General features: G+C 37.8%; 1 protein-coding gene and 1 long non-coding RNA gene across 4 annotated transcripts in view; one reads left to right on the top strand and one right to left on the bottom strand.

Moving 5' to 3' along the window:
• Positions 1 to 6,255: 6,255 nt before the first annotated feature.
• LOC134297458 (uncharacterized) lies at positions 6,256 to 11,209 on the bottom strand. The gene is made up of 2 exons (XR_010004211.1): positions 10,940 to 11,209; positions 6,256 to 9,935 (listed from the first exon to the last, which is right to left on the bottom strand). It is a non-coding gene; the product is annotated as an uncharacterized LOC134297458 (long non-coding RNA).
• The window catches only part of bach1 (BTB domain and CNC homolog 1), a 28,572-nt gene continuing 12,171 nt past the window's right edge, over positions 11,157 to 27,557 (top strand). Inside the window, exons 1-2 of one of the 3 annotated variants that reach the window (XM_003219062.4) lie at positions 11,157 to 11,306; positions 24,674 to 24,971. In XM_003219062.4, coding sequence (XP_003219110.2) covers positions 24,732 to 24,971 — 240 coding nt within the window. In that variant the 5' untranslated portion in view covers positions 11,157 to 11,306; positions 24,674 to 24,731. Of the gene's footprint in view, positions 11,307 to 12,064; positions 24,972 to 27,557 lie in introns of those variants that run through there. The other 2 variants (XM_008107622.3, XM_016992501.2) reach the window with 2 other exon arrangements.

A 27,557-nucleotide genomic window follows, 5' to 3' on the forward strand; every position in this document is an offset into this window, starting at 1 on the left:
GCAGCCTGCCCAAGGTTACCTGAAGGGTTTCCATGGCTGACTGAGGAAGTGATCCCAGAATCCACTCAAACCACTACACCAGGCTGTCTCTATCTATACTGGCCCTATCCATGCTACAAACCTACCCGACTGATAAGCATTTTATCATAATTTCTTCTGATATAGACTGGAAACCAACCTTGATTTACAGTGGTAATGCCAGTTAGGTAGCACCCCTTCTGTATAACCACAACTACTATTTATAATAGCAGGCCTATCTGACCAGTGATAATAGCACTGCTAATAAGGATAGCTGCAAAAGAATACTGTTGTTGCCTCTTCTTTTCAGTCAAATTCATATAAACTTCAAATACTGGTAAAATTTAGGTGCAATGATTTTTATTATTTTACAAATAAGGCACTTGCGCTGGAAAGTAAATGCTACCAAAATTACTGGCTCGCCTCATTTTAATTTTGGCCCACACAACATTTCTCCACTGAAGTCTTGACAATGCATATTGAAGGTCAGCAAACAGGCACAGATGTCTATTTTTGAGATGTCAAAGGCCCAAATCTGGGTGTGCCTCACATGTAAAAGCTTGGTTATTAAAGACAAGTCATCCTAGGAAATTTCATGGAAGGGCTCTACCCCTCTCTCCCATGCTTCATGTCTTAGTTTTCTCTTCCAAAAGTATCAAAAACTGTATGTTTTTCTAAACTGTTTCAAACAGTAAGGATGTGACAAAGGGCCCTTCCACACTGCTCCTACATCCCAGGATCTGATCCCAGATTATCTGTTTATCCCAGGTTATCTCGCAGCGGGGACTCATATTCCAGTTTAAAGCAGGTAATCTGGGATCAGATCCTGGGATAAAGGACAGAGTGGAAGTGCCCTTAGGCAGTGCTGATTGTGCCAGATACACAAGTGACGAGCCCATTTTGTATAGCTGGATTTGGGGGAAAAGGAAAGGACACAATATTTTGATAGTTTAGTGGTTGTTCTAGAAATACTGTATAATCTAGAAATATTTGTCAAGATTCACAATGCAAATTCTTTTCAGGGAAAATGAACATAACTTTTAAGAAATGGGAGCCATAACAAAACATTGCAGTGTGAAGTAGTGCTATGCAGAATTCTGCCAAGTTCTTTCCTAGAGTTCCAGCCTGTTGCCAGTTTCTACTATCTCCTACACAACTCTTGGAGCTCTGAAAATAAAAGTATGGAGGGGGATTTTGGCCAAAAAAGAATATAAAAGTGAAATGACATCACTTCCAATGGTTTCAAGCATGTCCCAGTGGCTTACAATCATGATAGGAAATGCCCCCCCCCCCCCTCCGGCCAGTTTCCCAAACCAACATATATAATTCAACCACAGCCTAGCCACAGCACAATGGACTTTGGTCCTTTCTTCCCCTACAATCCTCTACCCCAAACACGCATAAATGTCCTGTTCCCCTCCAACATCATACAGCCTATCACCCATCAATAAAGTGTAATGAAAAACAGGCTCTAGCATTAAATATAATTTTACACTTCCCTCAGCAATGAAAAGTTATTGCGACATATTGTTTACTTGGCTTTGGTTCCCTTCAGAAGGAAGTTGTGAAGTGTTGTGATGTTTTTCAGCACTAAGCATATTTCTTACACCAGCTACTTCCTGTCCAAACCACACTCAACCTCATTGCCCTCCAGTGATGTCACTAACTGAAGATTTGCAGGTCAGTTGAATGTTATAATTTAATGTATTTAGTATAAACAACACTGTGCATTTTAATGAATGTATATGTATAGTGATGTTCACTGACACATTTACATATTTATTCCAAAATGTGAAAAGTGAGATTCTGCTATTACAAACATTATTTCCCTACACATGTTTAGAAGCTTAATTTATAGAATGAAGGCTTATATACATTTTCATCTTATAGTTTCACAAATGTATCTTACAGTGGAGCCAGTGTGGTGTAGTGGTTTGATTATTATTTTATTATGACACAGCAAACAAGATAGATATGCTGGATTTCGTATCACAAAATCACAAATCAAACACTTCCCAAGTGTCTAGGACTGTGTGATGTATTTTCGGATGATGCGAGCAGATTCCAGTAGGGTGGCCTTTTGCAGTTGATTTGTTATTTATTATTATTTATTAGTTATTATTATTATTTATATCCCTCTTTATCTCTCCCGAAGGAAACTCAAAACAGCTTCACATAAAAGCATCAGCATACAAATTAAAATATGCAAACATTAAAACAGGATTAAATATAAACAGTAAACAGTGCTGGTTTACAACCCTGGAGACTATGGTTCTGATTCCCTGCTTGGCTGTAGAAACATATGGATTGACCTTGGGTTGGTCCACATTCGCAGCCCCCGAAAAATCTGTGGTAGGTTCATTTAAAGTCTTCATAAATCGAAAATGACTTGAGGATACACAGCAGCAACATCTTACAAATTTTATGTGAACTTTCTAATATAATGCAGAGATTTGAAAAATAATTTTTGGACTATAAATCTTAAAATCCTTCAGCCATTGTTGCTACTGGTCACACTGGCTGAGCCTAGGTCCCCAATCTTGACCACATCTTTTGCTTAGCGTTGTTATAGGAGAACTAGACATGACATGTTTTTTGTTTTGTTTTTTTGCAAAATGACAATCATGCATTGGTGCACTTTTTCCTGTCATGTGTAAAATGTGGCAATGAAAATGCTTGCTGTGTGTTATTTTCAGGCAGGGGGCGAGGGCACAAAAGGCAACCAGCAGCCAGCTAGAAGGTGCACTAGTAAAGATAATGCCAACTGGGTGCCTTGCTCCAGAAAACAGCTAGAGGTGTATTGTAGCCTCTCATATTGATCACCCTGGACTACTTCCTCAAGATGTCACCTAATGGAAAAACGAATGGATCATCGCTCTGGCCAAGAGCCTGGTACTTCATTCCCTAAACAGATACTCCTGCTAAGTACATGCAGATCAGTATAATTGAACTTTTAAATGGTCAGAGTCTATCCCAGTGCTGGCACAGGTTCAAAATCAAGAGGCTGTCACAGGCATGAAGGCCTCAAATTCATAGGTGTTTGACCTAGTTTTCGCCACGCTTCCTGACTTCACTGGTTTGAAGGTATCAAGTCTGGCCAGCTCGGGGTTGTCAACCTTGGCTGACTGAAGGAGTAGGGCCTGGAGTTGGTAGGGGACACAAATAGGAAAAGAGTGACTCCGTTGTCAGTGGAGTGATGTGTTCATTCTTTAGCTATTCAAAGTTTTAGAACCTATTCCCCCAAATAGACTCAAGCCCAGATAGGGTTTTTAAAGTTCATACTAAATACCAGAGTAGATTAAATGTCTCTCTGAAATTGGAGTCACCAGCTTCCATTGCCTATGAGTGTGTGTCGATGCCACTGCTGGATCCATGGAACATGAAAATGTGAGATAAATCATGATATGTGTTTTCATCTTTACCCCCCAGCATCAGCCAAATAAAAACTATCCTAATATTATTTGGGTCAAAATCACACTGCTATAGGTTTGTGAAAGGTAATTTTTTGGTTAGCGGTATTAAAAACTCATAGCTAGAAAAGATAAGCAGTTTTAAGTGGAGTGACTTATAAATACACTAGATAGGCAGTGAGCTCAGACATGTGCAGCTGAACAAACAAAATGACTATTTTGGTTTGATCTCTGGAGCTTTTTACGTATTGATGCACCTTTCTATTTTAAGTATTATTCAATACCAGTCTAGAACCAAGGAAGTTTTCAAGAAAGTTGAAAGTCATACAACAATAAAAAATAATCATATAAGAAAAGGACATTCAATAAATACTTTTTCTTTCAGAAGCAATGAAGAATTGAGGGAAAATAATAATGGAAAGATCATTGGGATTATTTTTCTGTGAGGATACTTCCAATTCCTGTTTCAGAATACATTGATGCTACCTTGCTGTGCATCCATAAATGAGTAAGCCAAGGAACCCAGTCCTAAGTACCTTTACTCAGATACAGAGCCCAATATAAGCAATTGAACTTACAATGAGTTAAATATTTATGAAAACATTGGAGAATGTATGGTTCTCCAGATATTGTACTACAATTCCTATTATCCAAGATCTCTGGCCATGCCAGCTGACGCTAGTGGGAACCTCAGTCCAACAATGGAAGGGTCAGCATTGCTTTATACAGCTGCAGGCTACCATATATACTTGTGTATAAGTCAAAATATTTTTTGTCAAAACAGTGACACACACCCCCTCCACAAAATAAAAACACCCTGGGACTATGTATACACAGGTGAATGTGCTATCTCTCTCCATCATGCCACCACTTGTGGTGTTTCTTTTCAGCTACTGGGACAGTCTAAGCTTCTTTCCTTCTAAGTTTCTTGGAGTGAGTAGGGGTGGTTTACTTGTGAGCAAGTGGAAGATAACTCCTCCCCTCATTTTGCCAAGGGTGCACTGGTGCTGTTTCCTGCTGTGGCAGCTTTGTTACATCAACAGCGACACTTTCTACAACCAGGAGCTTGTGAGATAGTAAATAAGTATGTAAATAAATAAATAGCAGATAGAAGCCATGCTATTCTATGTGGAATGAAGGCATTCACTTAAAGATGTGCTTATGATGTAATTGTGCATTGTTGTGAAAAGAGCCAATATCTTGTTTTTCCCACCTGTGTTTTGTATCATTCAATCTGCTTAAACACATTTCAGAAAACAACATTTTCCTTCCAGAAATGTTACCATTGTAATGTAGTTCATAACAACAAAGGTTCACCAGTTAAGAAAAAGCTGGACTTATGTAAGTTGCAAAGATCAATTACTTTCTGTCAAGACATCAGATAAGAGTCTATTCTGAAATGCATCATCAATGTGAAATCTGACCAGGAGTGGTGGACCGTTAACTGTAGTAATTCTTCAAAGCCAATCTCTCAAAAACAGAAAGAGTCCAGAAAAACATAATGGGAATTCAGTCAGCAGTTTCTATTTTTATGTTGCCTCATTTCCTCTACAGTTGGCTGTTATAGAAATGAAGAGAAACACACAGAACTTTGAGACATTTAAAATATGTGTAAATAGGTATTCATGTAAAAAGATAAGAAGTATGCATTTATTGACAAACAACTCTGCAGCATAGATAATATCTGCATGCTAAAAATGCACATATTGTAGACTAACATGCCAGTCAATGCCATGAGGATCCTTCTCTGAACCTACAGAGATGTTGTAGCCCAACAAATGGTGCTTCGCCAGCAGAAAATACCAAATCAGACAAGATAGTTTTCATATTTTCTGCTTATTTTATGACACCTTGACTAACCAATCTATACTGAAGATACTCCAGATGAAGGGCCATGCTGGATGCAGGAATTCTGGAAGCTGTAATTCTAACTAGTTTTTCCAAGCTCTGACTACATGATTTACAGTGGTGAAACACTGCTGTCATACCAATTCTTCCAACTCAGATATGCCTACAGAAGAGGTAAAATGTGGCAGGTTGTTGGCAGGACAAAAATGGGTCAGGGAGGAATATTATGATGGCACATCATATACTGCTCCAGAAATTGACTATTCCCCGAGAACGATGTGATATCATAGCAGACCTGATATAAACAATTTTCCTGTTCTTATTTTACAATGGTCAGAGTGTGGGATGCAATGGAAGTCGACATCCACTTACAGCACCCCACTGTAAGATGAAGACAAGATCAGACAGATAAGAGCATTTGCAGCATGGACCTCTATTCATCTGCATCATGCACACTTAGCGCTTACAGTGAAAAACTCTGTAGGGACAGGTCACAGCCTAACAACTGCCGATTTCATGAAAGAGTGTCCCAACCCAGCAAAAGGAAAACCATGTTCCAAAGTTTGACTGCTCTCTTTGCCTCCCATTCATCTGCCCTTGCCATAGATAAATAGCATCCACTGTGTTCTATGCTGGACTTTCAAAACCCTTTCCAGAGATCAGGCATTGTAATTTAATCTGGTGTGTGTTGCAAATGCTTCAATGACTTTTTTGAAAGAAAACCTCATTATCCCTGTGCTTTCAAGGATAAAAAGTAATTCTTGCATGCATCGTAACAGCACAGTCATGGTGAAACTGGGGCTTTTTATATGAGCTTTCAGCTACTGATCTCTATCTTTGTTCTGAAACTTCAGTCCACAAAATTGAAGCCGTTTTGCTGTCTCATTCTAGAGCCATGTCTTTATTTGTGCTGCGTGTCTTATCAGCAAAAACCACAAAGTAACATAACAACTCAACAGTAAAAAGAGAAAAAATGTGGTTTACTTTAAGGAATTTATTGCATTTCTCAATATGAACTCGACAGTGGATTCAAGAATTATGATTGTATATAAATACTCCACGCAGAATAAAACAGAAGATACACAAGATTTGTAAGCCATTTTTTAAAAATCTGGGCGCCATCTTGGGACCCACTCTAGGGGAAAGGTAGCATACAAATGAAATAAAAAAAAATCCAAGGGAACATAGTAATTTTTTTCTTATAGACTGGACATTGATTTGGGTAATAATTTCACATATTAGTAGTGAAATCTGAGGTTTTCTTGTTTAACTGGGCTCCCTAGCTAAATATGCTCATGGATCATGAAGTATAAAAAAATGTTCATAAAAAAGTATACTACTGTATATAAAATTATGCAAGCACCAGCTTAATTATTATGTGGAAATGCCTGGAGGGAAGAATAAAACAATGGATTTATCAGTTTCACTCCTAATTCATAATCCATTAGCATGTTCAGCTAGGGACCTGAATATCCTTGGAGAGTATATCCAGGAAAGGTCATGTCAAAATAAAAACCAATTAGTCTTAAAGGTGGTGCCTGATATATTTTTTTTATCCTCCGATTTTCTTTCTCCTTTTTATGCTGGAAGAACTGAACATGCGTACTTCCTTCAACAGGATGGAAAAAATGTGCTTCTACAACATAATGTAAACATAACTGTTCGTCTCAAATGCTGGGGACATTAACTTACTCATTAATCTTTGGATCTTAGTCCTAGCATCTCTTCCATTCATGGTTGGATTTCATAGCACTGAAGGACTTGAGCTCCCTCCGCTGGCAGTTCACCTTTAAATGGGAAACAGGAGTGAATATTCTCACCAGCACCACGTGTTTCATCAGAGTGTTATTTATTTGGTATCATATTATAATCATTCTAAGATTATTATGATATTCTATTTAAAATATGCTGCTGTATAAAACTCTTAAAAAAAAAACAGGGTTCAGCATAGTATGCATCGACATTGTAGAATTAATGCAGTGCGACACTACTTTGATTGCCATGGCTCAATTCTATGAAATCCTGGGATTTGGATTTTGGTGAGGCAACGCCACTCTTTGTCAGAGGAGGTTAAAAAAGGCTTTGCAAAACTTCAGTTCCCAGGATTCCATACCATTGAGCCATACAAGTTAAAGTGGTTTCAAACTGCATTCATTCTACAATGTAGACGCACATCATGATCTCCGAGTGAATTGATGTTGGTTTGCCAGTTTCTAATTCTCAACCCTCTTAATACAGTACAAGTAACAATTTTTTTCATGTCAGGAGCAACTTGAGAAACTGCAAGCAAAGTAACAACTAAAAAGCAATTTTTTCATCTCCTCCAAACGATGCTGATAAAAAAACATGTTTGAGGGGAAAACACAACATATTTTATTGTGTAGGATTGGGGAATCCAAATGCTGACTGTTACAGCTTTGAAGGAAAGCAGGTATATGATGAATGAGAAATTGGGAAAATGTGCTTGAATGGCATACTAAAGATTATGCAGCATTACATCTCAGAGATCACCAATTTCCCTCTTGCTCCTGTATCTTTTGGTTCAGTCTGTTTTAACTGCAGCTTTGATTTTACAATATTTTATTCAAATAATCAGTGGTTCTACTGAGTTAGAATGATGTGAACAATTTCAGTGTACTCAAGGGATAATTTTCTGCCCCAGAAAACCACGAGGATTGTAAAAATGTCATAAAACCAAAGTTCAAGGCTTATTTTAAAAAATTGAATATTTTTGATGTTAAGCATGCTGCTCTTAGGTGCTTGCAGAAGAAACAATTCATCCTTTTTGGGATGTTTTTAGGTGTTAATCCCAATCCACCTGCAATGTGCTGCTTCTCTCATTTCTGCCTTTTTAAACAAGTATGTGCTGAAGTTTTAAAGACCTTTCCTTGGAATATTTTATGTATGGCAATGATCTACTAGTAGTAATAATAAGATTCGGTTAATAAACATTCATGCCAAAACTATGTATAATTTAAGAGAGGAAGGAATAGGTGCCAGTTGAAGCAGGGAAACCAATGGAAATACATTATTTTTTTCCTTTATTCAGTTAAAAAATAACAATATATAAAACCACTTCAGATATTTAGAAATATAATTGGCATAAACCCAGAGCCACATTTTGGATCCAACTGAGAATATTTTGGTTTTTCACAGAAAGGGTTTAGAAATAAACACACTAATTACAGCAGAATCAAATGTCACTCCAAGAAAAACAGCTGAATTATTAATATTTCTCCTAATTAGCTCAAGCATATTTGTTTTCTACCATTAGCAGCATATGTTTGTCAAAGCAGTATAAACTGATAAATTCTCACTAATGGAAACTGGAAGAAAGCCAGTGAAGTACAAGCTTCATTTTCTAAGCCAAATTTTGTGAATGAAACCAACCCTGGAAATGGAAAGCTTGGTGAGAAATTTGGGAAATGATGACCACCCAGAAGAAAAAAGATTCCAACATCTGAAATAACTATGGAAAAGAGTGTGAGTAGAAGTCACTGCTTTTATTATGTTTCCAGTACTTACTTACTTACATACTTAGGCAATCCCTTGTTGTCTGAGTATGATGGCCTTCCAAATGTAGTGTCGTGGCGGTGGATACATGTTGACGGTTGTAGAAATAAATAAATAGAAGCTTTACCACAGTTTCTGAATCAAGATAAATCAAAAATGTCACTCAGGCTTGTGCAACAAAGTAACAGTATCTTTACTTCAGTTCAAAAGTTCAAACAGGCAACAATATATATAACAGTCTTTCTGAATTCACACAGAGAATATAGGTATAAACAGTCCCTTTAAATACGCCTCATTTGCCTTATAAATAATCAGGCTTCAGAGAGTATGGCAGCCATTTCCTTCCTAACCATTTTCAGTCAGTTGCTCTCCTCCCTCTTCGAGATGAAAGTGTCAGTTAAAACTGTTTCTCTCTACAGCAAGCTAGAGACAGCAGCCAATCAGAATTCTGGCTCCTGGCTGGCTCAGCCAATCAGCTGTTGCCACATACCTTTTCAGTTAACTCATTCCATCATGGTATCTTTTTACAAACCCTCACAATACGTAGGTAACTGTGGAATCCTATTCTTGACCTGCATGTTCTACCACAGTGAGGACATCTGTTTCTGGGTGGAAGGCGGTCCTCGTCAGGGTTGGCATGACATGCCTTCTTCTTGGCATGTTTCTCCCTTTCGTCCTCCATCCGCGCTTCAAATTCCACAGCGCTACTGGTCACAGCTGACCTCCAGCTAGAGAGCTCAAGGGCAAGGGCTTCCCAGTTCTTGGTGTCTATGCCACAGTTTTTAAGTTTAGCTTTAAATCTCTTTTCCTGTCCACCAACATTCCATTTTCCACCCTTGAGTTGGGAGTACAGTAACTGCTTTGGGAGATGGTGATCTGGCATTCTGATGACGTGGCCAGTACAGCAGAGTTGATGGCGTAGGAGCATCAGTTCAATGCTGGTGGTCTTTGCTTCTAGCACCTGACATTTGTCCGCCTATCTTCCCAAGAGATCTGCAGGATTTTTCGGAAGCAACGCTGATGGAATCGTTTCAGGAGTTGAGTGTGACGTCTGTAGAGAGTCTATGTTTCACAGGCATAAGCTCAGCCTCTCACTGAACATCGAGAAAACCAAAGTGCTCTTCCAGCAGTCACCTGCCAATCCCTCTGCAATGCCAGAAATACAGCTTAATGTTAGAAAATGTTGACCATTTCCGCTACCTTGGCAGCCACCTCTCCACAAAAGTCGACATTGACACTGAAATACACCGCCTGAGCTCTGTGAGTGCAGCACTCTTCCAAATGAAGCAGTGTTTGAGGATCGGGACAACTGTAGTGCTTATTTATAAAGCTATTTTCCTCCCAATCCTGTTCCAGTACTGTAATATTAAAAAATCCTGAGACAAAATATTTAAATCTGTTGACACCTTTGTGGGATCCTTTGAAGAATTGTGGTATTTAATGCTGCATCAATGGTGAACCTCTTCTGAAGAAATCTTGCCAAGAAAACCCACTTGGAGTTTTCCAAGCTGTATGGCAATGTTCCAGAAGCATTCTCTCCTGACATTTCACCCACATCTATGGCAGGTATCCTCAGAGGTTGTGAGATCTCTTGGAAACTAGGCAAGTGGGGTTCATATATCTGTAGAAGGTCCAGGGTGAGAGAAAGAACTCTTGTCTGTTTGAGGCAGGTGTGAATGTTGCAATTGAGCACCTTGATTAATTTCTCAAGTTGCTCCTGACACATACACAAAAAATCCTTGATTAGAATTGAATAGCCTTGCAGCTTCAAGTATCTGGTCAATTTCAAGAGAATGGAAGAAACCATGAAATCAAGGATTAGGATTTCTAATCAAGGATTTGTGTGTATGTGTCGGGAGCAACTTGAAAAACTAATCAAGGTGATCAATTGCTGCATTGACACTTGCCTCCAGCAGGCAAGAGTTCTTCCTCCCAACCTGGACTTTCCAGATATATAAACCCCTCTTGCTTAGTTTCCAACAGACCTTACAACCTCTGCGGATGCCTGCCATACATACGGACGAGACGTCAGGAGAGAATGCTTCTGGAACATGGTCATACAGCCCGGAAAACTCACAGCAACCCAATGTTTCTTTTATTTGATGTGTTTGTACTGTCCCTACAATGAGCGGTAAACGCCTCATGCTCACAAAATTTCCTTTTGGCGGGAGAACCTCGAACCACAGGCGAAGGGACGCTCGCGGGAGACGCTCGGAGCCAAGACGACGCGCTGCCCCAGTACCTGAGAAAAAGTGGGGGGAGGGAGGAGAGAGAGCGACGCATGCGCACAAGGCAGAAGGCGAAGGCGCCGCGCAGGGAGGAAACTGAGGGGTAGCGTGGACGTCATCAGAGTCCGGCGTCCAATGGGCGCTCAGGGGGCGGAGGCGGTTCTGAGGTTGTCACCTGACCGTGGTGGGTCGGGTGCTGGCGGCGCTGGCAGGATCCGCGGCCGAGCTGGCCCTGAGGGAAGCGGGTTGCATGGCCGGCGTTGAAGGGCCGCGGATGGGCCCGAGGCGGGTGAGCGGGCGGGGGAGGGGGCCTCTCGCGCCGGGTGGAGGGACTGGGGTCTCGAGGGATCAAGAGCGGGGAGGGAGGGGGGAGGAGGAGAGCCCCATTGCGCAGGCGCACATCCCAGGAAGGGAGTCCCTGAGCCTGCTCAGGGAAGGGAAGTCCCATTCCAGGATTGAGGTGAAAGCGGGCGTATACTGGGCACAATGGAGAGGATTTGTGGGATGGTTTTTGTGGTGGGGTATCCATGGGCGTATCTACAGTGAACAATTAATGGTTTCACTGCCATGGCTCATGGAAGATATAGCATTACCAGATGTCTACCAAGCGTCCTGGTGCCTCACCAAACTACAGATCCCATGATTCCATAGCCATGACAGTTAAAGGGGAATGGAACTGCATTAGATTCTCATAGATCAATGGTTCTCAACCTGGGGTCCCCAGATATTTTGGCCTTCAACTCCCAGAAATTCTAACAGCTGGTAAACTGGCTGGGATTTCTGGGAGTTGTAGGCCAAAAACATATGGGGACCCCAAGTTGAGAACCACTGTCGTAGATGTTCCCAAAGATGCCATAGGAATCTTTGTTGCATTTTCTGCTATATCTGGCATGGGCCGGCTTTGGCCCTCCAGGTGTTTTGGACTCCAACTCCCACAATTCCTAACAGCCTGTTAGGAATTGTGGGAGTTGGAGTCCAAAACACCTAGAGGGCCGAAGCTGGCCCATGCCTGATATAGCAGCAAATGCAACAAAGATTCCTATGGCACTCTTAGGACTGGTGTATAATTTTGTGCCAACTGGAAAAGTTTATGCCAAATAACACTTAAGGTGACATAAGACTAATTGCTGATCATTGGTTCTGAAATGACTTTTGTGAGAAGCAGATGTTGTTGTGGTAAACTTGCCCAAGTGGTAGTTCAAACTATTTTACAAAAATGAGATCTTGCTTATGTCCTTATGCTTATATTTCATTGAGATCTGTTATGGCATAATTAACAGCACTAATCGTATGGAGCTTTAAAGGGTTTTTTTCCCACAAGGTTGTAAGTTCATGAGGAAAAATGGCAAGATAACCTCATAAGCAATACATCGTGCCCTTTTCCCTCATTGTGCCTTCTCTATTTTTCTGGCTGGAGTGACAGAAAATTCTAGCTCTGTCAAAATAGCTAAATAATCAACTGAATTTCCAATCCCTTACTCCCTTGATGTGAACTTTTGCCTCTCCGGATGCTGCTAAATAATACTGCAGGCTAAACTTGTTCCATTTCAAGGCAAGTGGATAAAATTGGAAATAAAACTTGCTAATTTAAAATCCGATGAAACAAAACATTAGGCCTGTCTAATTCATAGGCAGAATTAAAATGGAAAGGTTTTGTAGTAAAGGATACCATTTGACTGCTGTATGCGTTTTTTTTGTTGTTGCTGCTATAATGGTAACTTTATTGGGATTATTATTACGTACTGTTGTGTGATTTTTGGGGCATAGTCTAATATACAAAGTGCTGGTTGTTACCTATAAAGCCCAAAACGGTTCAGGTCCAGGCTATTTGTCAAATAGCACCCCCCATAAAGACCATCTCGTGCACTTTGGTCAGCCGAAGAGGCCCTGCTCTCTTTCTCAACCCCATCACAAGTGTGGTTGGTGGGAACAGAGGGGAGGGGGCCTTCTCCATGATCGCCTCTCACCTCTGGAACTCCCCCCTGAAGGAAATAAAAATGCCCCCTTCCTCTCTTTCAAAAAACAGTTTAAAACATATGGAACATGTAGAGAGGAGGAAGATTAACTTAACTGTCACCTTATATGTGCTAAGGTCCATGTTGAATTAATGCCGGATACCCTCTGCAGTTTGGTCATTTTAATGGGTACGGTTATACACTGTGTGCAATAATGTTCTTACTGGTTTAACTGTTATTTCAAAATTTATTGTTACTATGTTAATTTGAAATTTTATTGCATTAAGTATATTATTATTATTATTCATTTTTTGAAATTAAGTGATGTCATTGTGGCATTGAATGTTTGCTGTTTTATATACTGTATATGTAAACTAGCCTGAGTCCCTCTGGGGAAAGAGGACGGTCTAGAAATAAAGTTGATTATTGTTATTATTATTATTATTATTATTATTATTATATAAAAAGCAAGGCAAGGTGTGTAATGCCTAGTTCTTCCTCATTGGGACACACATTGTGTCTTATAGAGCATACAGTATATATTAAACCCTGATCTGATACACTTCTATTGTTTTCCTCTATAAAGCCCATTAAATTTATTAGAACATATTTGCTTGCCATCAGTGAGTAGGTTTTTAAATCCAGCAGAAGATTTGGGGTCTGAAAGTTCTGAGCATTTCTGAAAGACTCAGATATAAGGATCAAGGTGCTTTGGGAACGTCTATCAGGTTCATGAAAAATAGATATATAGATAGAGATTAGTGTGTACACTTTGGAAGTGCTTAGGCTATTACTAAAAGTTCAGTGTAGCTTGGTGATGAGTATCAAGGCTAGCCAAAATTCACGAATCCTTGAACGTAAACAAGCATAAGCTGAACTTTTGGAAGTCAAAACCTGGCTTGAAGATGGCTTGAAAATAAAAGCCAGTGTAAGTAAAGGGCGAGATATTTTTGTGTAAGCATATGTAGGACTGGGCTGTTAGGACAGTAGGTCTCCAAAGCCTTGGTTGAATAGTTTGAGAAAAGGGGACCATTAAAGTGTTAAAGGAAAAGATTTCTTGAAAGTCTGATACTATGAAGTTTTTGAAATATTCCTCCCTGCCAGTTATTGACATAAAGTTGTGTACAGATCACCATTCCCTTATCAGTAAAATTTGAGTCTGGAAAAAAATAACTACATGATGATGTGTGGATTTGTTTAAGAGGAAGAAAGTGTCAGTGTTATCATACTCTGTTTCTGTGCTAATGCCAGTACTGTAGTGGAGTAATACAGTACTTGTGTGTTTTTACTGTTAGAAGTGTAAAGCAACTGCATGTGAGGATCTCCATACTTCAACTTGGCATCTGTTCTAGGTGATGGGGTACTTCATGGTGAAAGTTTTGGATGTGGAGGTGAGGAAGGAAAAGTTCAAGAAGTTTGAGAAGCTATAATGAAAAAAACCTGCAGCTCAAGTCCTAAGCATATTCGCCTGGTCAGAGACAAAATGAATTATATCCTAGTTAATATGTTGTCTTTTGAACCCTCAAAATATGATGGGATTTTTTATGACAATCTGTAGTTATTTATTTTCATTTTAACTCGTAGAAACTTTCCATTTACTGTTTCTGCACCAAAATTACTATATTCAAATGCATTCTGTACAGTCCAAAAATAAAAAAATCAGTAGGAAAGCAGACAGGTCAGTTAAAAATGAGAAGCATTCTCAACTTCCAAGCTACAGTCAGCCCTCCACATTTGAGAGTTTGACTTTCGCTGATTTGATTCAGACATTTTTTTTTTTAGGAATCTTTAGGTCTTCCAGTGCATTTCTATCAATTTCCAGTGAAAGTTGATCATGGAGTTCAGTAAAAATTGACCATAGAGTTGTCCTGGAGAACCTAAAGATTCCTAGGCAGATGCTCTCTCAGAAAAAAAAATGTTATATAAAAAAGTTTTTCCATTTTTGCAGGGATCCTGTGCAACTAATTCCAGAGAATGGGAAGGGCTGACTGTAATGCAATCCCATCCATGTTTACTTAAAAGTCCTGAGTTTATTTAGTTAAAATTATAACCAGCCTTTTTTTCAGTGAACACAAAGCTGCATGCATGACTTTTCACCTCATTGTTTTCAGAACAGTCCTGTGAGTTAGGTCAGGCTAAGAGAGTAGAACTGTTCATAAACTAATGAAGCGTGGGGCAGGGAGGGCCTGGATCTCCCAAGTCCCCAGCCATTGGTATGAACTACTACAACTTAATTTTACTGAATAATGCATTTCTGCCCTTCATTTTCATACAGTAATGCTAATGTCTGGTTCTTAAAGGCAACCTGAAAGTATGTTACTAGGAACAGCCAAAAAAATTACATTTAGAACTAGCAGGCTCGAATGCAGTACAGTGTTCCATCACTTATCGCTGGGGTTAGGTTCCAGGACCACCCGCAATAAGTGAAAATCCGTGAAGTAGGGACACTATATTTCTTTTAATATTTATACATTATTTTAGTAGTTATACACTATTTTAAGTCTTTATAAACCAATTATGTGTTGATAAATCGCCTCCTCCTCCCGTTGCCGCTTGGGCTCCTTTTCTCTCCCTTCAGCTTCTCCTTCCTCCCTTTCTTAGGCTGTACATTGTAATTTTTTATGATTTATAATAGTGTTTTAGAGTTTATTGAAAAACCGTGAAATAGCGAATCCACGAAAAGTGAACCGCAAAGTAGTGAGGGAACACTGTATTGTATTTCAGCAAATTTAGTGCACTGAGATGTACAAGACTGTAGCCACTGTATATCAGAAGACTGGATTGCAAGATCCTTTTTTGTATTAAGAATTAATAATTCTTAAGATATTGGTTCTGCAAGATTTGTGTTGTAATTGAGATAATCTCTTTGAGCTAAGTAGTTATCAACACTTTGAATAAGAAACATAAGAGTAAGAGCGCTGTTGATATGAAGAGTAATCTTCAGAAGATGAAATTGATGGTATTAGAGTTATACATATGATCACATTATCACTAAGCATAGTTTGAACTGCCTAACATAAAAAGATATCTCGTATGTCTGGGATGAGGCTGTAGTTATTTGATTTAATAGTATTAATTCGCTTTCACAGTTGAAAAGTTCAAATCCTCGTCTTATTATTAGGATGTTGGAAATGCATTTATATATGATTTCTGCTTTTAAAACTGTAGTGTGGGAAATGTTTCTACATGGAAATATATATATTTTTAGACAGTCATAAATAGGTTGTGTCCCAATTAAATAAAAGTAGACTGAGGATATGATTGATCCCAGGTTTCCTGGGTATATTTCATCCCTTATATCTATATTCCCCACCCAAAAATTATATATTCACATTGTGAATATATTGAGGATAACCATTTACTTTTTTGGCTGAATGTATGACTTCAGTTTATCATATTTTAAAAATATATAAATTGACCTATGCTTTGCCTCTGAGAAGAAACCTGATTCAAGATATAATATTTGTGTGGTCCTCCATATGTTCTTGGATTACAACTTCCAACAGTCTGGGAAATGATGAGGATTGCCCGAATTTGCATTTTTGGAGGGTTATGCAATTCCTGCCTGTGTTACACCGGCTTGACAATAGATCAAAATATTCTAGAATTCAAAATATAGAAATTGTATTTTCCATGATATAGTTGTTTCTTCCATCAAGATGCATTTAAAATTTCCTTTCATACAAGAGAGAGGAAAAAGTAGCTCTAAAATATTATTATTATTACTTCACAATGTTTATCATATTTAACCAGATGCTTTTGAATTGTCAAGACCGAAACTGATCTGAAAATCTAATAAAAAGGTGCCCAAGTTACTAATAGTGACATACTAGGCGGCTACAAAAGCCAAGCATTCTTTTCTCTGTAAAATGCTGTTTCATGCCATGTCAGCATAACATAATGAATCAGCAGCTCTTATCTACTGCAAGCATTCATCTGCAACATCTGTCTTCCTGCATAAAATGAAAGGTGGTTAAAGTGGGATTGGATAGGCAATGGTCATTTAAAAGGCCACTGTGACTTATTTATTTGCACCTTTACACATGCAGTTTTCCTTAATAAAAAAACCCAATATTGTCCACGTTTTGGCCAAAGTACAGAGAGGAAAATATTTTAGATTTTATAGGTTGTTAACTGTTCTGTAGATACTGCTTATCAGTAGACACCGGATAACAACATTTTCTAGTACTTCAGAAAGAATTGCAATTTGAAGTGATATTCTTTTTCCTGGACAATAATATATTACATACTGTCACATCCAAACCTCCAGTTGCACTCACAGGCCTTTGGTCACATAGAAATATAAAAACCAACATACTGTATAATCAACTGTTGTGACTATTCTGGTTTTCCTAATGTAATTAGATTTACTATTTAGGCTGTGGAAAGGGAAATACTATGGAAGATCTCTTAGATGCTTAAGAATGTTCTGAGGAATCAGTTTTCAGTTGTTTTGTTTGATTTAACTCCATGATTTTCCGTGGGAAGTCTCAACACAGCTAGCCAAAGAATCTTTGAAGATTTATGTTCTGAGTCTAAAGAATGAATATCTACATGCTCATTTTTAAAATGATTTTTACATTGCCACTGTATACCATAGGATGACACTGCATGTTATCTACACTGTTGGAAGGGCCGGGAACTGATCTGATATTTATAGATTTTCAAGGGATATCTGTTCAAGATTTCAGAAAGCTGGCAGTTGAGGGGCTTTATCCATTTAGTATGAAACAAACACTTCTCCTTGAATTGATATTTTGCTTTAAAAAGCAAAATCAGTAGCTATGCCATTTTGTGGTGGTTTGATTCTGCTTTGCAACGCTAAGAGCTCAGGTTTTGTCTCTTTAATTACCATCTTCACTATTCATATCAAACTTGCCATAAAAATGATTAATACAACAATAAGAAAACCTTTTGCTCGTTTTGTTTCAATTGTCAAAACTTTTTTCTGAGGACACAGAGAATCAACAGTCTATCATAAAAATATACATGCTGTGAGACATTGTATGGTTATTTTTATTCGGTTACTTTGCTGTCAGATCTTGCATTTTGGTCTCAAAAACTCCAGTCATGGAACACTAATTTGATTAATCTTTCTTAGCCTTCTGTTTGATTTTATGTGTGTGTTTCTGAGTGTATGTGCATACCCATGTGTACCTCCAAGTCACCTATCAGTGTATGGTGACATGAATTTCATAGAGTTTTCTTATGCAAGAAATACAGATGTTTTACCATTGGCTTCCTCAGTTCTAATTTTTATGTGTGCTATGTGCCTTCAAGCCACATGCCAAGTTATTATGACCTAATGAATTCTATAAGGTTTTTATAGGCAAAACACACTGATAGGTGATGTTTGTCAGTTCTCTTATCTAAAGTACAGCCAACAGCACTTAATATTTGTTGTGTGTGTTGAATCTGTTGTGTGCGTTTGTATGTGCATGTGTGCATATGCATGCCTTCAGGTCACCTGTTGATTTATGGTGATCTCATGAATTTCATAGAGTTTTCTTAAGCAACAAATGCTCAGATAGGGGTTCACTAGTTCTTTCATATGAAATATAACTTAGAACACCTAACATTTATTGGTGGTCTCCCATCTAATTATTAATCAGAACTGATTTGCTTGGTTTCCAAGGTCAGGCAGGAATAGGATCTATTCATTGAGTATACCATGTTTTAATCTCCTGTGACCTGTAAATATTTTTTTAAAGTGATATAAAAAGCCTCCTTATGATTTGAAGTTCATGGAAAACACTTAGGATAAAGGGCATTTCTTGTATAGTAGGCAACCATTATCATGGCAACCAGACAATGTTTTTCTTGATGGTGCTGCCCTTTGCTGCCTTTTGATATGATATCTTAAAGACTTTACATTGCTGTTTATGTAGGGGGTTAAAAAGTTTTGTGTTGTGAAAGCCCAAATGGCAATATTTGGTGAAAACCATAATTTACAATGTAGAGGCATGGTCTGATATTTTGATGTGAATTTTGTTCTCATTTGATTAATCTGGAGTACATCTGCTTTACACAGTTAATAGTTTAATAACACTTTAATTGTCATGGCTCCTCTTTTGTGAGAATTTTAAAGAACTCCAGTGGTCATTTCTTAATTGCTGTATATCTTGTATATAAGTTTAGGATTTTGGTCAATAAAGTGATTAAAAATGGGCTGATTAAGACTGGTCAGTGAGAGAACTGTACTTTAACTCTTATCAAAAAAGGAGGCAATGACTCTATAGTAAACCCCCCTCTGTGTTTCCCCTCTGGAGGCGCACCAATGGAGAGAACTAGGTTGAAGTACCTGGCCCACATACAGAGCCATAATGAAAAGAGAAGGAAAGAAACTAAAGATAAAGTCGCAAGAGGAATTGAAAATAAAATTCAAAAACTTGACCTGGCTCCAATATTACCAACTAAAAGAGTATTATAATAAAGACAAAATCCAGGGTTTCAAAGACAAAGTAACATCATGGGACGAACTGCTCCCCAAGGGAAAAAAGACAATTGCAAAGACATATAAAATTCTATTACAATGGAGCACAGAAAAGGAACAAATAAAAGAGTGCATGACAAAATGGGCAAGGGATTTAGGAAGGACCATTTTATTAGAAGAATGGGAAATAATATGGGAAAATAAGTTAAACTACACATATGCCTACGACCTGAAAGAAAATTGGATAAAAATGTTCTACCAGTGACACATGACTCCGAAAAAGATATCGAAATTAGCTAAAGACCAGAATAGCAAATATTGAAAGTGTGGAAAATGTGAAAGGTCGTACCTACACATGTGGTGGACTTGCAAGAAAGTAAAACCCTATTGGAGAGAGATACATGATAAATGTCAGAAAATATTAAAAACTAAAATTCCATTACTACCAGAATACTTCCTATTGGGTATGACCAATACCCAATGGGGGAATAACAAAGACAAAATATTTACGTACTTAACGACAGCTGCTAGAATTGTGTTTGCCAGGCAATGGAAACAGAAATCAATACCAGGAAAGGAGGAATGGATAATGAAAATACTAGATATAATGAACATGGATCAATTAACCCTTCTACTATCAAAAATACTAAACAAACCGAAGACGACAAACTGGATGCCGGTAAAAGATTGGATGAAGAAGGAAAAAATTAGAATACTGATATAACCCCCATCAACAGATTGTGACAAGTCTACAGGAGATGACAAAAGAAGTTAAGAAGGAAAACAACGGAAGTAAATACTAATTGATAAGGCAACATTATAGAGAAGAATGGAAATCTAGGAACAACCCCCTGTCTTTCCTTCCCTTTTTCGTCGTCCTGCCCCCTTACCTACCCCACCCCTCCCCCTCCCTTTGCCCTTCCAGCTTTCTCCTTTTCCCTATGTCCCTTAGTTCACCGAAGGTGGCTTTTTACCTCATTATTGTAAAAGTCAATAAACTTTAAAAAAAAAAAAAAGAAGGCACCCCCTTCTCTAAGTAGAGAAAAGCAAGAGCTCAGTCCCCCAATTCACTAATTTTAATGTTTATGTTGTAAATTGTTATGTCTCCCCAGTGGGAGTAGTATTATTTAGTGATGTATGAAAATGTCCCATATCCAAAATAGTGTTGTTCATATGTGAAGAATAGATTGTGTTCTAAATAAACTCCAGACCAAAAAGCACAAGCTGTGATAAAAGTAAAATACAAGCATACTAAATTAAGCAAAACATACCCCCTTATTTTGTGGGATATGTCCAGAGTGTTCTGGTGTTTTCCCGATTTCTCCTAAACAGCCCAATCTGTGACAATCAGAGCTAAAAATTACAGTTTGAAGCACTTTGCTAAAATAACCACAGATAGCATGGAATCTGTATCAAATTAGGTGGAGTAATGGCAAAAATGAATAAGTATAGAGGGATAACTTTTGCTGATAGTAGAAAAAATGAACCCAGGGGACTCAAATCTTCTATTTGAGTGCTTGGGGGTTAAACAACATTTGAAATTGTAGTAGTCTCTAAAGGAAAATTATTTCCAAAGTTGGCAATAGCATGTGTCCAGAACTTGTAATGATATGTTTTGCTCTTACTTTTGATTACAACTCATAATGAATAATTTTAGGGACCATCCATTTGAATGAGTATTCATTCTGTTGCTTAACAGAGCTGTTTAAGGTTCATGTTACATTTCTACAGACTCGCTTAGGCAACACAGTTGCACAATTTGTCCTTCATCAGCAAAATTTATTGATCTGGGATGATGTACAAGGAAGAAATGGCTCAGCTTGACTAAAATTCTTGTTTAGCTTCCTCCTGTGCTTGGGCTGCAAATCTAGCATGCAAATAGATTATATGTAATAGAGGGAAGTGATAAGAAAAACATGCTTTTTAAAATTATGATGTTTAAAAGAGCTGAAATTAAGAATGTCAAGCAGTGGTTGGAGAGAGGGAGGCACATATGTTTGCCACTCCTGGCTTTCATGTTAACTAGATAGATACTAAAAGTTTGACACCTAGTTGTGTGCAATGAGATACTAGACATTATGGCTCAGTTCATGGTGTTTCCTTATCCACACCTATTTTAAAGCACACACCCCTTGCAGATTTTATTAACTAACTCAGAGTTGTACATAAGCTGCTTAGCTATTTGTGCACAGAAGTAGATTTGTACTGCAATAAGGAAGAATGTAAAAGAACTGTTTTACTTGACAAAACGCTATTAGTGCTGTAGATGAAATCCCTTTAGAACTTCTTGAATATAAAGGCAGCAAATATTGATATTAGACAAGGTTATGTAAGGCAAATATAGTATGCATGAGTGAGGGGTTATGAAAATTAATACAACTTTGGTAAGCAAGTTTAAAGAAACTTGGGATATATATATTGTTGTGTTCAAAATATTCTAAGATTTGAAATAAGCACATGTGGTGCTGTCCTTTTACTTGATTTATTAACAAAGAGAATATGCCTCATACCTGAATAGAAAATATTGTTGCTTTAAAAAGAGAATTAAATAATCAATTTCAATTAATTTAGGGCTTTTTTGTTCTAAAAAACCTGTTGCTTTTATTTCAAACTTCAAATGCCATTGAATAAATGCCCAAGAGGAGGCATTGCAGTTATTGCCATGTCCTTTCAATCATGGGCATTCAAGCTGTAAATAATTATTTTATTTTTAGTAATTTCTTTTGGACCCATTCCTTATATGTGTAATAAATTCAGCAAAATTAAGTTGAAAGAGGCAAACATTTCCTCATGGCTGCTTAAAGATTAGCTGTTAATGGCAGTACAGAAATATGGTCTTTTCAGTGTTTCAGGGAAAAGAGAGAGAATTTTCCAGTGCCAGCCATTTAGGATATCTTGATACTTGCCATTCAGGTTTGTATCATAAATAGAACAAGCCAAACAGCATTCCTGAAATATTGTAAAATCTGTAAGCATCTGGGGTGGTGATGGGATAGACCTCACACAGTCTAGATGTTGATTCAGCACTTGGGATTATGTCCAAACAGTAAAGAGAAGGCAGAGGAAAGGCTGAAACATGGGTGTCAGTGGTAGTTAATGACCTCAGTCTGTCAGGAGGTAAAGGCTATCTGTTGCACCAGTTTAAATCTATGAAAAGTACTTAAAGGTGGCCCGCATAGATCATGTTGCAGTAATGTCGCCCTGTGTTACAAAGATATGGAGGGAGGTTAATAGAGAGATGGTGCCTGTCCTCTTAATCTAGTACAGATGTGGACAGATTCTTTTGGCATCAGCGCAGAAGGGCTGAAAATTCTGTTGCTCAAGCTAGTGATGGGCAAAATAGAAAGTAATACAGAGCTAATTAGAAGCCTTTTTGACGTTGGATTTATGAAGCTTCTGTCATAGCCAAAAGAAATTCAATATGGAATTTTAATATGTATCTTCTGTAGTTTAGTACTTCCTTTTTTCAATTTCTTTAGTGAATGTCTTGTCAATATGAAGAGTTTTGTGTTTGGAATTTGTGATGATTTTTAAAAAGTAAGTATATAACAGGCATCTTTAAGAATTGGAGAAGTACTTGTATGGACAGGAGATTACTTTTCTCCTGATTTTACGAACAGAACCAGGTCCATTAGCAAATGTCCCCTTTCGGACTTCTTCTCTTCTACCTCCCAAACCTGTTGGCTTTCTGATCTTCTTGTTCCTGCCTCATTTGTACTAGCTGGTGTCTGTTTAATTGCTCATACAACTGATTGCCCTGTATGCTCAGGGAATTCATACGACGGTTGCTCATGAGGAAGATAAAAGTTTAGAGTTGTATGATCTTGTTCAGTAAAATTGTTGCTTATGTCTATGTAATTTATATCCTGCTTCTTCAATTTAAATTTATGTTTCTGGGATAGTTGACAAAGTAACCAAAAATGAAGTAAAAATAAAGATTATTTTTAAATAATTTAAATATAAAAATAGAAATAAAACACATGAATTAACAGAATAAACTAAAAAAGCACAAATGAATCTCAAGGGAACTTAGCAGCCTCAATATATGCCATGTTCTTTGGTTGGTTAAAAAAACTGGTTATGAATAAGTGATCAGATCTTACAATGGAGAGATGAGTGCATGGTGTCCCAAGGAATCCTTATTGGAAACAATGTTTGTTCATAAATAATCTGGAGTTGGGAGTGAGTAGAGAATTTTTTTTGGTGACAGTAAATTATTTATAGTAATAGTAACAAAAACGGAGTGTGAAGAGCTCCAAATGCGCCAACAAACTGGGAGACTGGGCAAGAAAATAACAAATTTGGTAGAGTCAAGTGTAAAATGATGCCTGTTGAACTAAATTAAATATCTTGTTGGTCAAGAACATTACTTTAGGATTGTGGCTTGAGCTCCATAAAGATGGCAGCTCAATGTGCAGTTGCTACAAAAGAAAGCAAATTAATTGTTGACATAATTGGAAAGAGAATGAAAAAGAAATATGCTATTACCAATCTGTTTTTTTTTTTAAATCAATGGGTCTTGAATCTTGTGTATAATTCTAGTTACTGGATCCAAAAAGTATATTTTAGAGCAGATTGTAGAAAAGGGCATGGTTGATCAAGGGACTGAAGTAACTTCTTTGTGAAAAAATGTTGTTGATTTTTAACTATAGAAAAAAATAAAGGGAGGCATGATGAAGATTTATAGAGTTATACATAATGTGAAAAAAGAGAAAAATGTCTCCCTTTGTCGTAATATACAGCATCCACTGAGTGTGTGGGATGCTGGAATATGTAGCTTTGTGATTTATGTAGAATATCTGCATCGTTAAATACCACTCCCAGGCTCCATGGAATGATGCTATGGCAATTAATGTGCTGTAACCGTGTTGTGTGAAATTGCTCCTGATTTGGTAAGGGTCCCCAGAACCACTGTGGATACAGCAGACCCACTGTACTGTTAATAAAAGAATCTGTTTCACCTGAAACCCAGGCAAGACAAATGGAAAGCATGGGCTTTGCGGCCCTACCAGGGATGCAAGCTTCACCCCATGATAGTGCTTTTTAATCCCCTTTCTACTATTTTGTGCTAACTGTTCTAGCTGTCCATCTGTTGCAGCACAAAAACAAACACCCTGGACCAGCACATGTTAATGTAGAAACCTTCATGAGGTAGACTCCTTTCCATATGAGTTTAAGCCATAGTAATTTTCCTATTTTTTAAGGTACCATAAGACTTTCTTTGATTTTATTAAGCATTTTGAAACTTGTCTCTTGCATTTATGTCAGGTGTGACGGCTGGAAGCATGTTTCCCTCTGAGATCTTCATCAACTGTTGTGATACAGAATGCCTTTAAGCGAAAAGAACAGTGTTGTTTTTGCTTTTGAATCATCAGTACACAGTTCCAATGTCTTGCTGAGCCTTGACGAACAGAGAAAACAAGATCTGCTTTGCGATGTTACCATCTTAGTGGAAGATCAACGCTTTCGGGCCCATCGCTCTGTTCTTGCAGCCTGCAGTGTCTATTTTCGTTCAAGAATTGTGGTTCAGTCGGAGCCAGTTCTTGTCATTACTTTACCTGAAGAAGTAAGTGCTCCTGCAGTTTATCCACAGCTTCAGTGTAGACATTCTTATCTGTTGTTGCCTACTTCATGTTAAGTGTTCTTCATAGTCTTGTTCAGAGTAATATACACAGTACTGTTATTGCGATTCCATGCATTGTGCCCATGTGTATTAGGTTTATTTCTGCTTGCAAGCAAAAATATAATAAAAGTGCCTTGAAACATACACTGAGTTCCTTTCAACCCAGCTAGTGGTAGCCTAACCCTCTTACAGAGCTAAGGACAAAGGCTAATGGTATAGATCAGAGCTTTCCAAACTGTGTTGTGACACATTAGTGTGTTGGCTGCAGTGCATAGGTGTGTTGGATGAACATAATGAGAAGTTTTTGAGTATATTTGAAATAAGCAATAAATATATATATTAAAATATGGATAAAACATTTTCACAATATATGTTGTGTCCCCATACATTTTGCTATTACAACTTATGTATGTGTCCGTATCTCTTATAAGGGGTTGCTTTACCTTTCAGTTTGCTAGTAAAACTGAATTAATGTGAGGCAAAATGATGCATGTATAAACACGATGTGTCACCAATATGAAATGTTTGGAAATCTCTGGTATAGATGATAACAATCCTTGTAAGCTTGAATCCCCTGGGAAGTCCTTTGAAAGTTAAGTACCCCTCTCCTATTTTCTGAACCAGAGTTAATTTATTTATCATATCAGAAGTGAAAATGCGGGTATAGTTGTAATGTATTTAGAAATACAAACGAAGTTAAAAACTTGGCATTATTCTAAATGACCTTTGACCAGAATCTGGCCACTTGGAGTGCCTCGCACACCAGAAACGACTTGCAGCACCAGAGTTAATAATGGGACACTGTTTTCCTCTTATCTCAAAAATTCAGCTCTCTAGTTGTGAAGGGGGGATCCTTAGTTACCAAAGTTTAAAAAAAAATGGAAAGGAACGTTCTTTTCCCTCTTAGATGGAGAATGTGTGAGAAAAGTGTGCTTGAGGAATGCAAAATGTGTGTGAGAAGTGTCCTTGAGGAATGCAAAATGTGTGTGAGAAGTGTGCTTGAGGAATATAAAAATGTAAAAGATGAATTTGAAATTGCCTTCTCCCTTTTTCTGTTTTCACAATCAATTTACAAAGCAAACCTTCCTTTTTCTTTGAAACACATCTCACTTCAGAGAAGGAAGTGTGCAGAAACTTGCTGATGGGGAGTTACAAAGGAGGAATACATTCCATGGACCATATGGAAACTAGCTATTGAGAAGTTCCAGAATGGTATTGAGGAAGTGAAGCAAAAGGGAATCATAGAGTTGGAAGAGACCCCACAGGCCCTCAGTCCAACCCCCTGTCTGCAAAGAATCAGGAAAATCACATTCAAAGCAAAGAAATGAATGAGAGAAAGCACCTTTGCACATGAAAAGGCAGAAAATCAGAGAAAAATCAATTCTGTAGTATTTTCTGTGATACTGAGGCTAAAGAATGCTTTAAGATTTCACCGTAATTTAGTTGCTGCACTGTTCCCCCTTTCCAAAGTATTGCTGCTTCCTCAGAGCAAAGAAATTAGATATCCTTGCCTCTGATCTGTTTGCAGAAGGATAAACATTAAAGAAAACACACCGTTTCTGTTTAAAATTTCTGAATGTGTCAATGTTTCTTTGACATGTTCCTTTCTGGTTTGATTATCCTTGTAAAGAAAAGAAAAATCATGAGTTTTTTGTGAGAAATCCAGAAAGCCACTCATTTAATCATCCCTCATCAAAGACAGAGAGTGTGAGACAAGAGTGGGTTACTATTGATGTGCTTACAATGAGGTGAAAAGCAAGAGCCATAATGAAATCTCTATGATGCCTAAATTGCCATGTAATGAATTTTTTGGATTAACCACTTGTATTAATTTTGAAACTGGCAAGAAGAACTGAAACTGGCAAGAAACAATATGTAGTCTTGCAGGCACTTCCTCTAACTTCTGGGCTTTGATTTTCCATTTTTGTCACTACTTGGAGGTACCTTCTTACTACAAAAGGAAAAAAAATGTCAGTCCTCTTTAGTGCCATTTAATAATCTTTAGTTCCATTGCTTCCTAGTGTAGCATCCTGCCTCACTTGACCCTGTCCTCTTACTTAATAAAGTAATGCTATGAACCAACATTATTTCTTTGCTCATGTTGATTCGGTATCTAATGCATAACCCAAGCAAAGCAATGCAAGTGCATCATCATGCTTACAGTACCCTGCAGCATCATCAGGGGAAATCTATATCCTCTGACTCTTGTATAGGACCTTGACAGTGTTGTGTGACAAATTTGCCTTTAGCAAGGAGAACCTATGTAGCAAACCTTGGAAAAGCTTCCCTTTATTAGAGTTCTTCCGAGTGGTTATTGGTGGGCAGTTTTAATTCTAAATATATTTATGGAAATATCTTGTCAAAGCAGGATTTGAGGTCTGAAAAGAGATAATAGGGAAATGAAGCAAGCCTAAATTTAGGCAGTACTGATTGGGAGAATGCAGATAATGTTTTTCTTCTATTCTAAGACACATTGATTGTAAAGTGCACACTAATTTCAATATCACCAATAGAAAAAAAACACTTTAC

The sequence above is a fragment of the Anolis carolinensis genome, chromosome 3, assembly GCF_035594765.1.
Source record: "Anolis carolinensis isolate JA03-04 chromosome 3, rAnoCar3.1.pri, whole genome shotgun sequence".
NCBI classification, from domain to species: domain Eukaryota; kingdom Metazoa; phylum Chordata; class Lepidosauria; order Squamata; family Dactyloidae; genus Anolis; species Anolis carolinensis.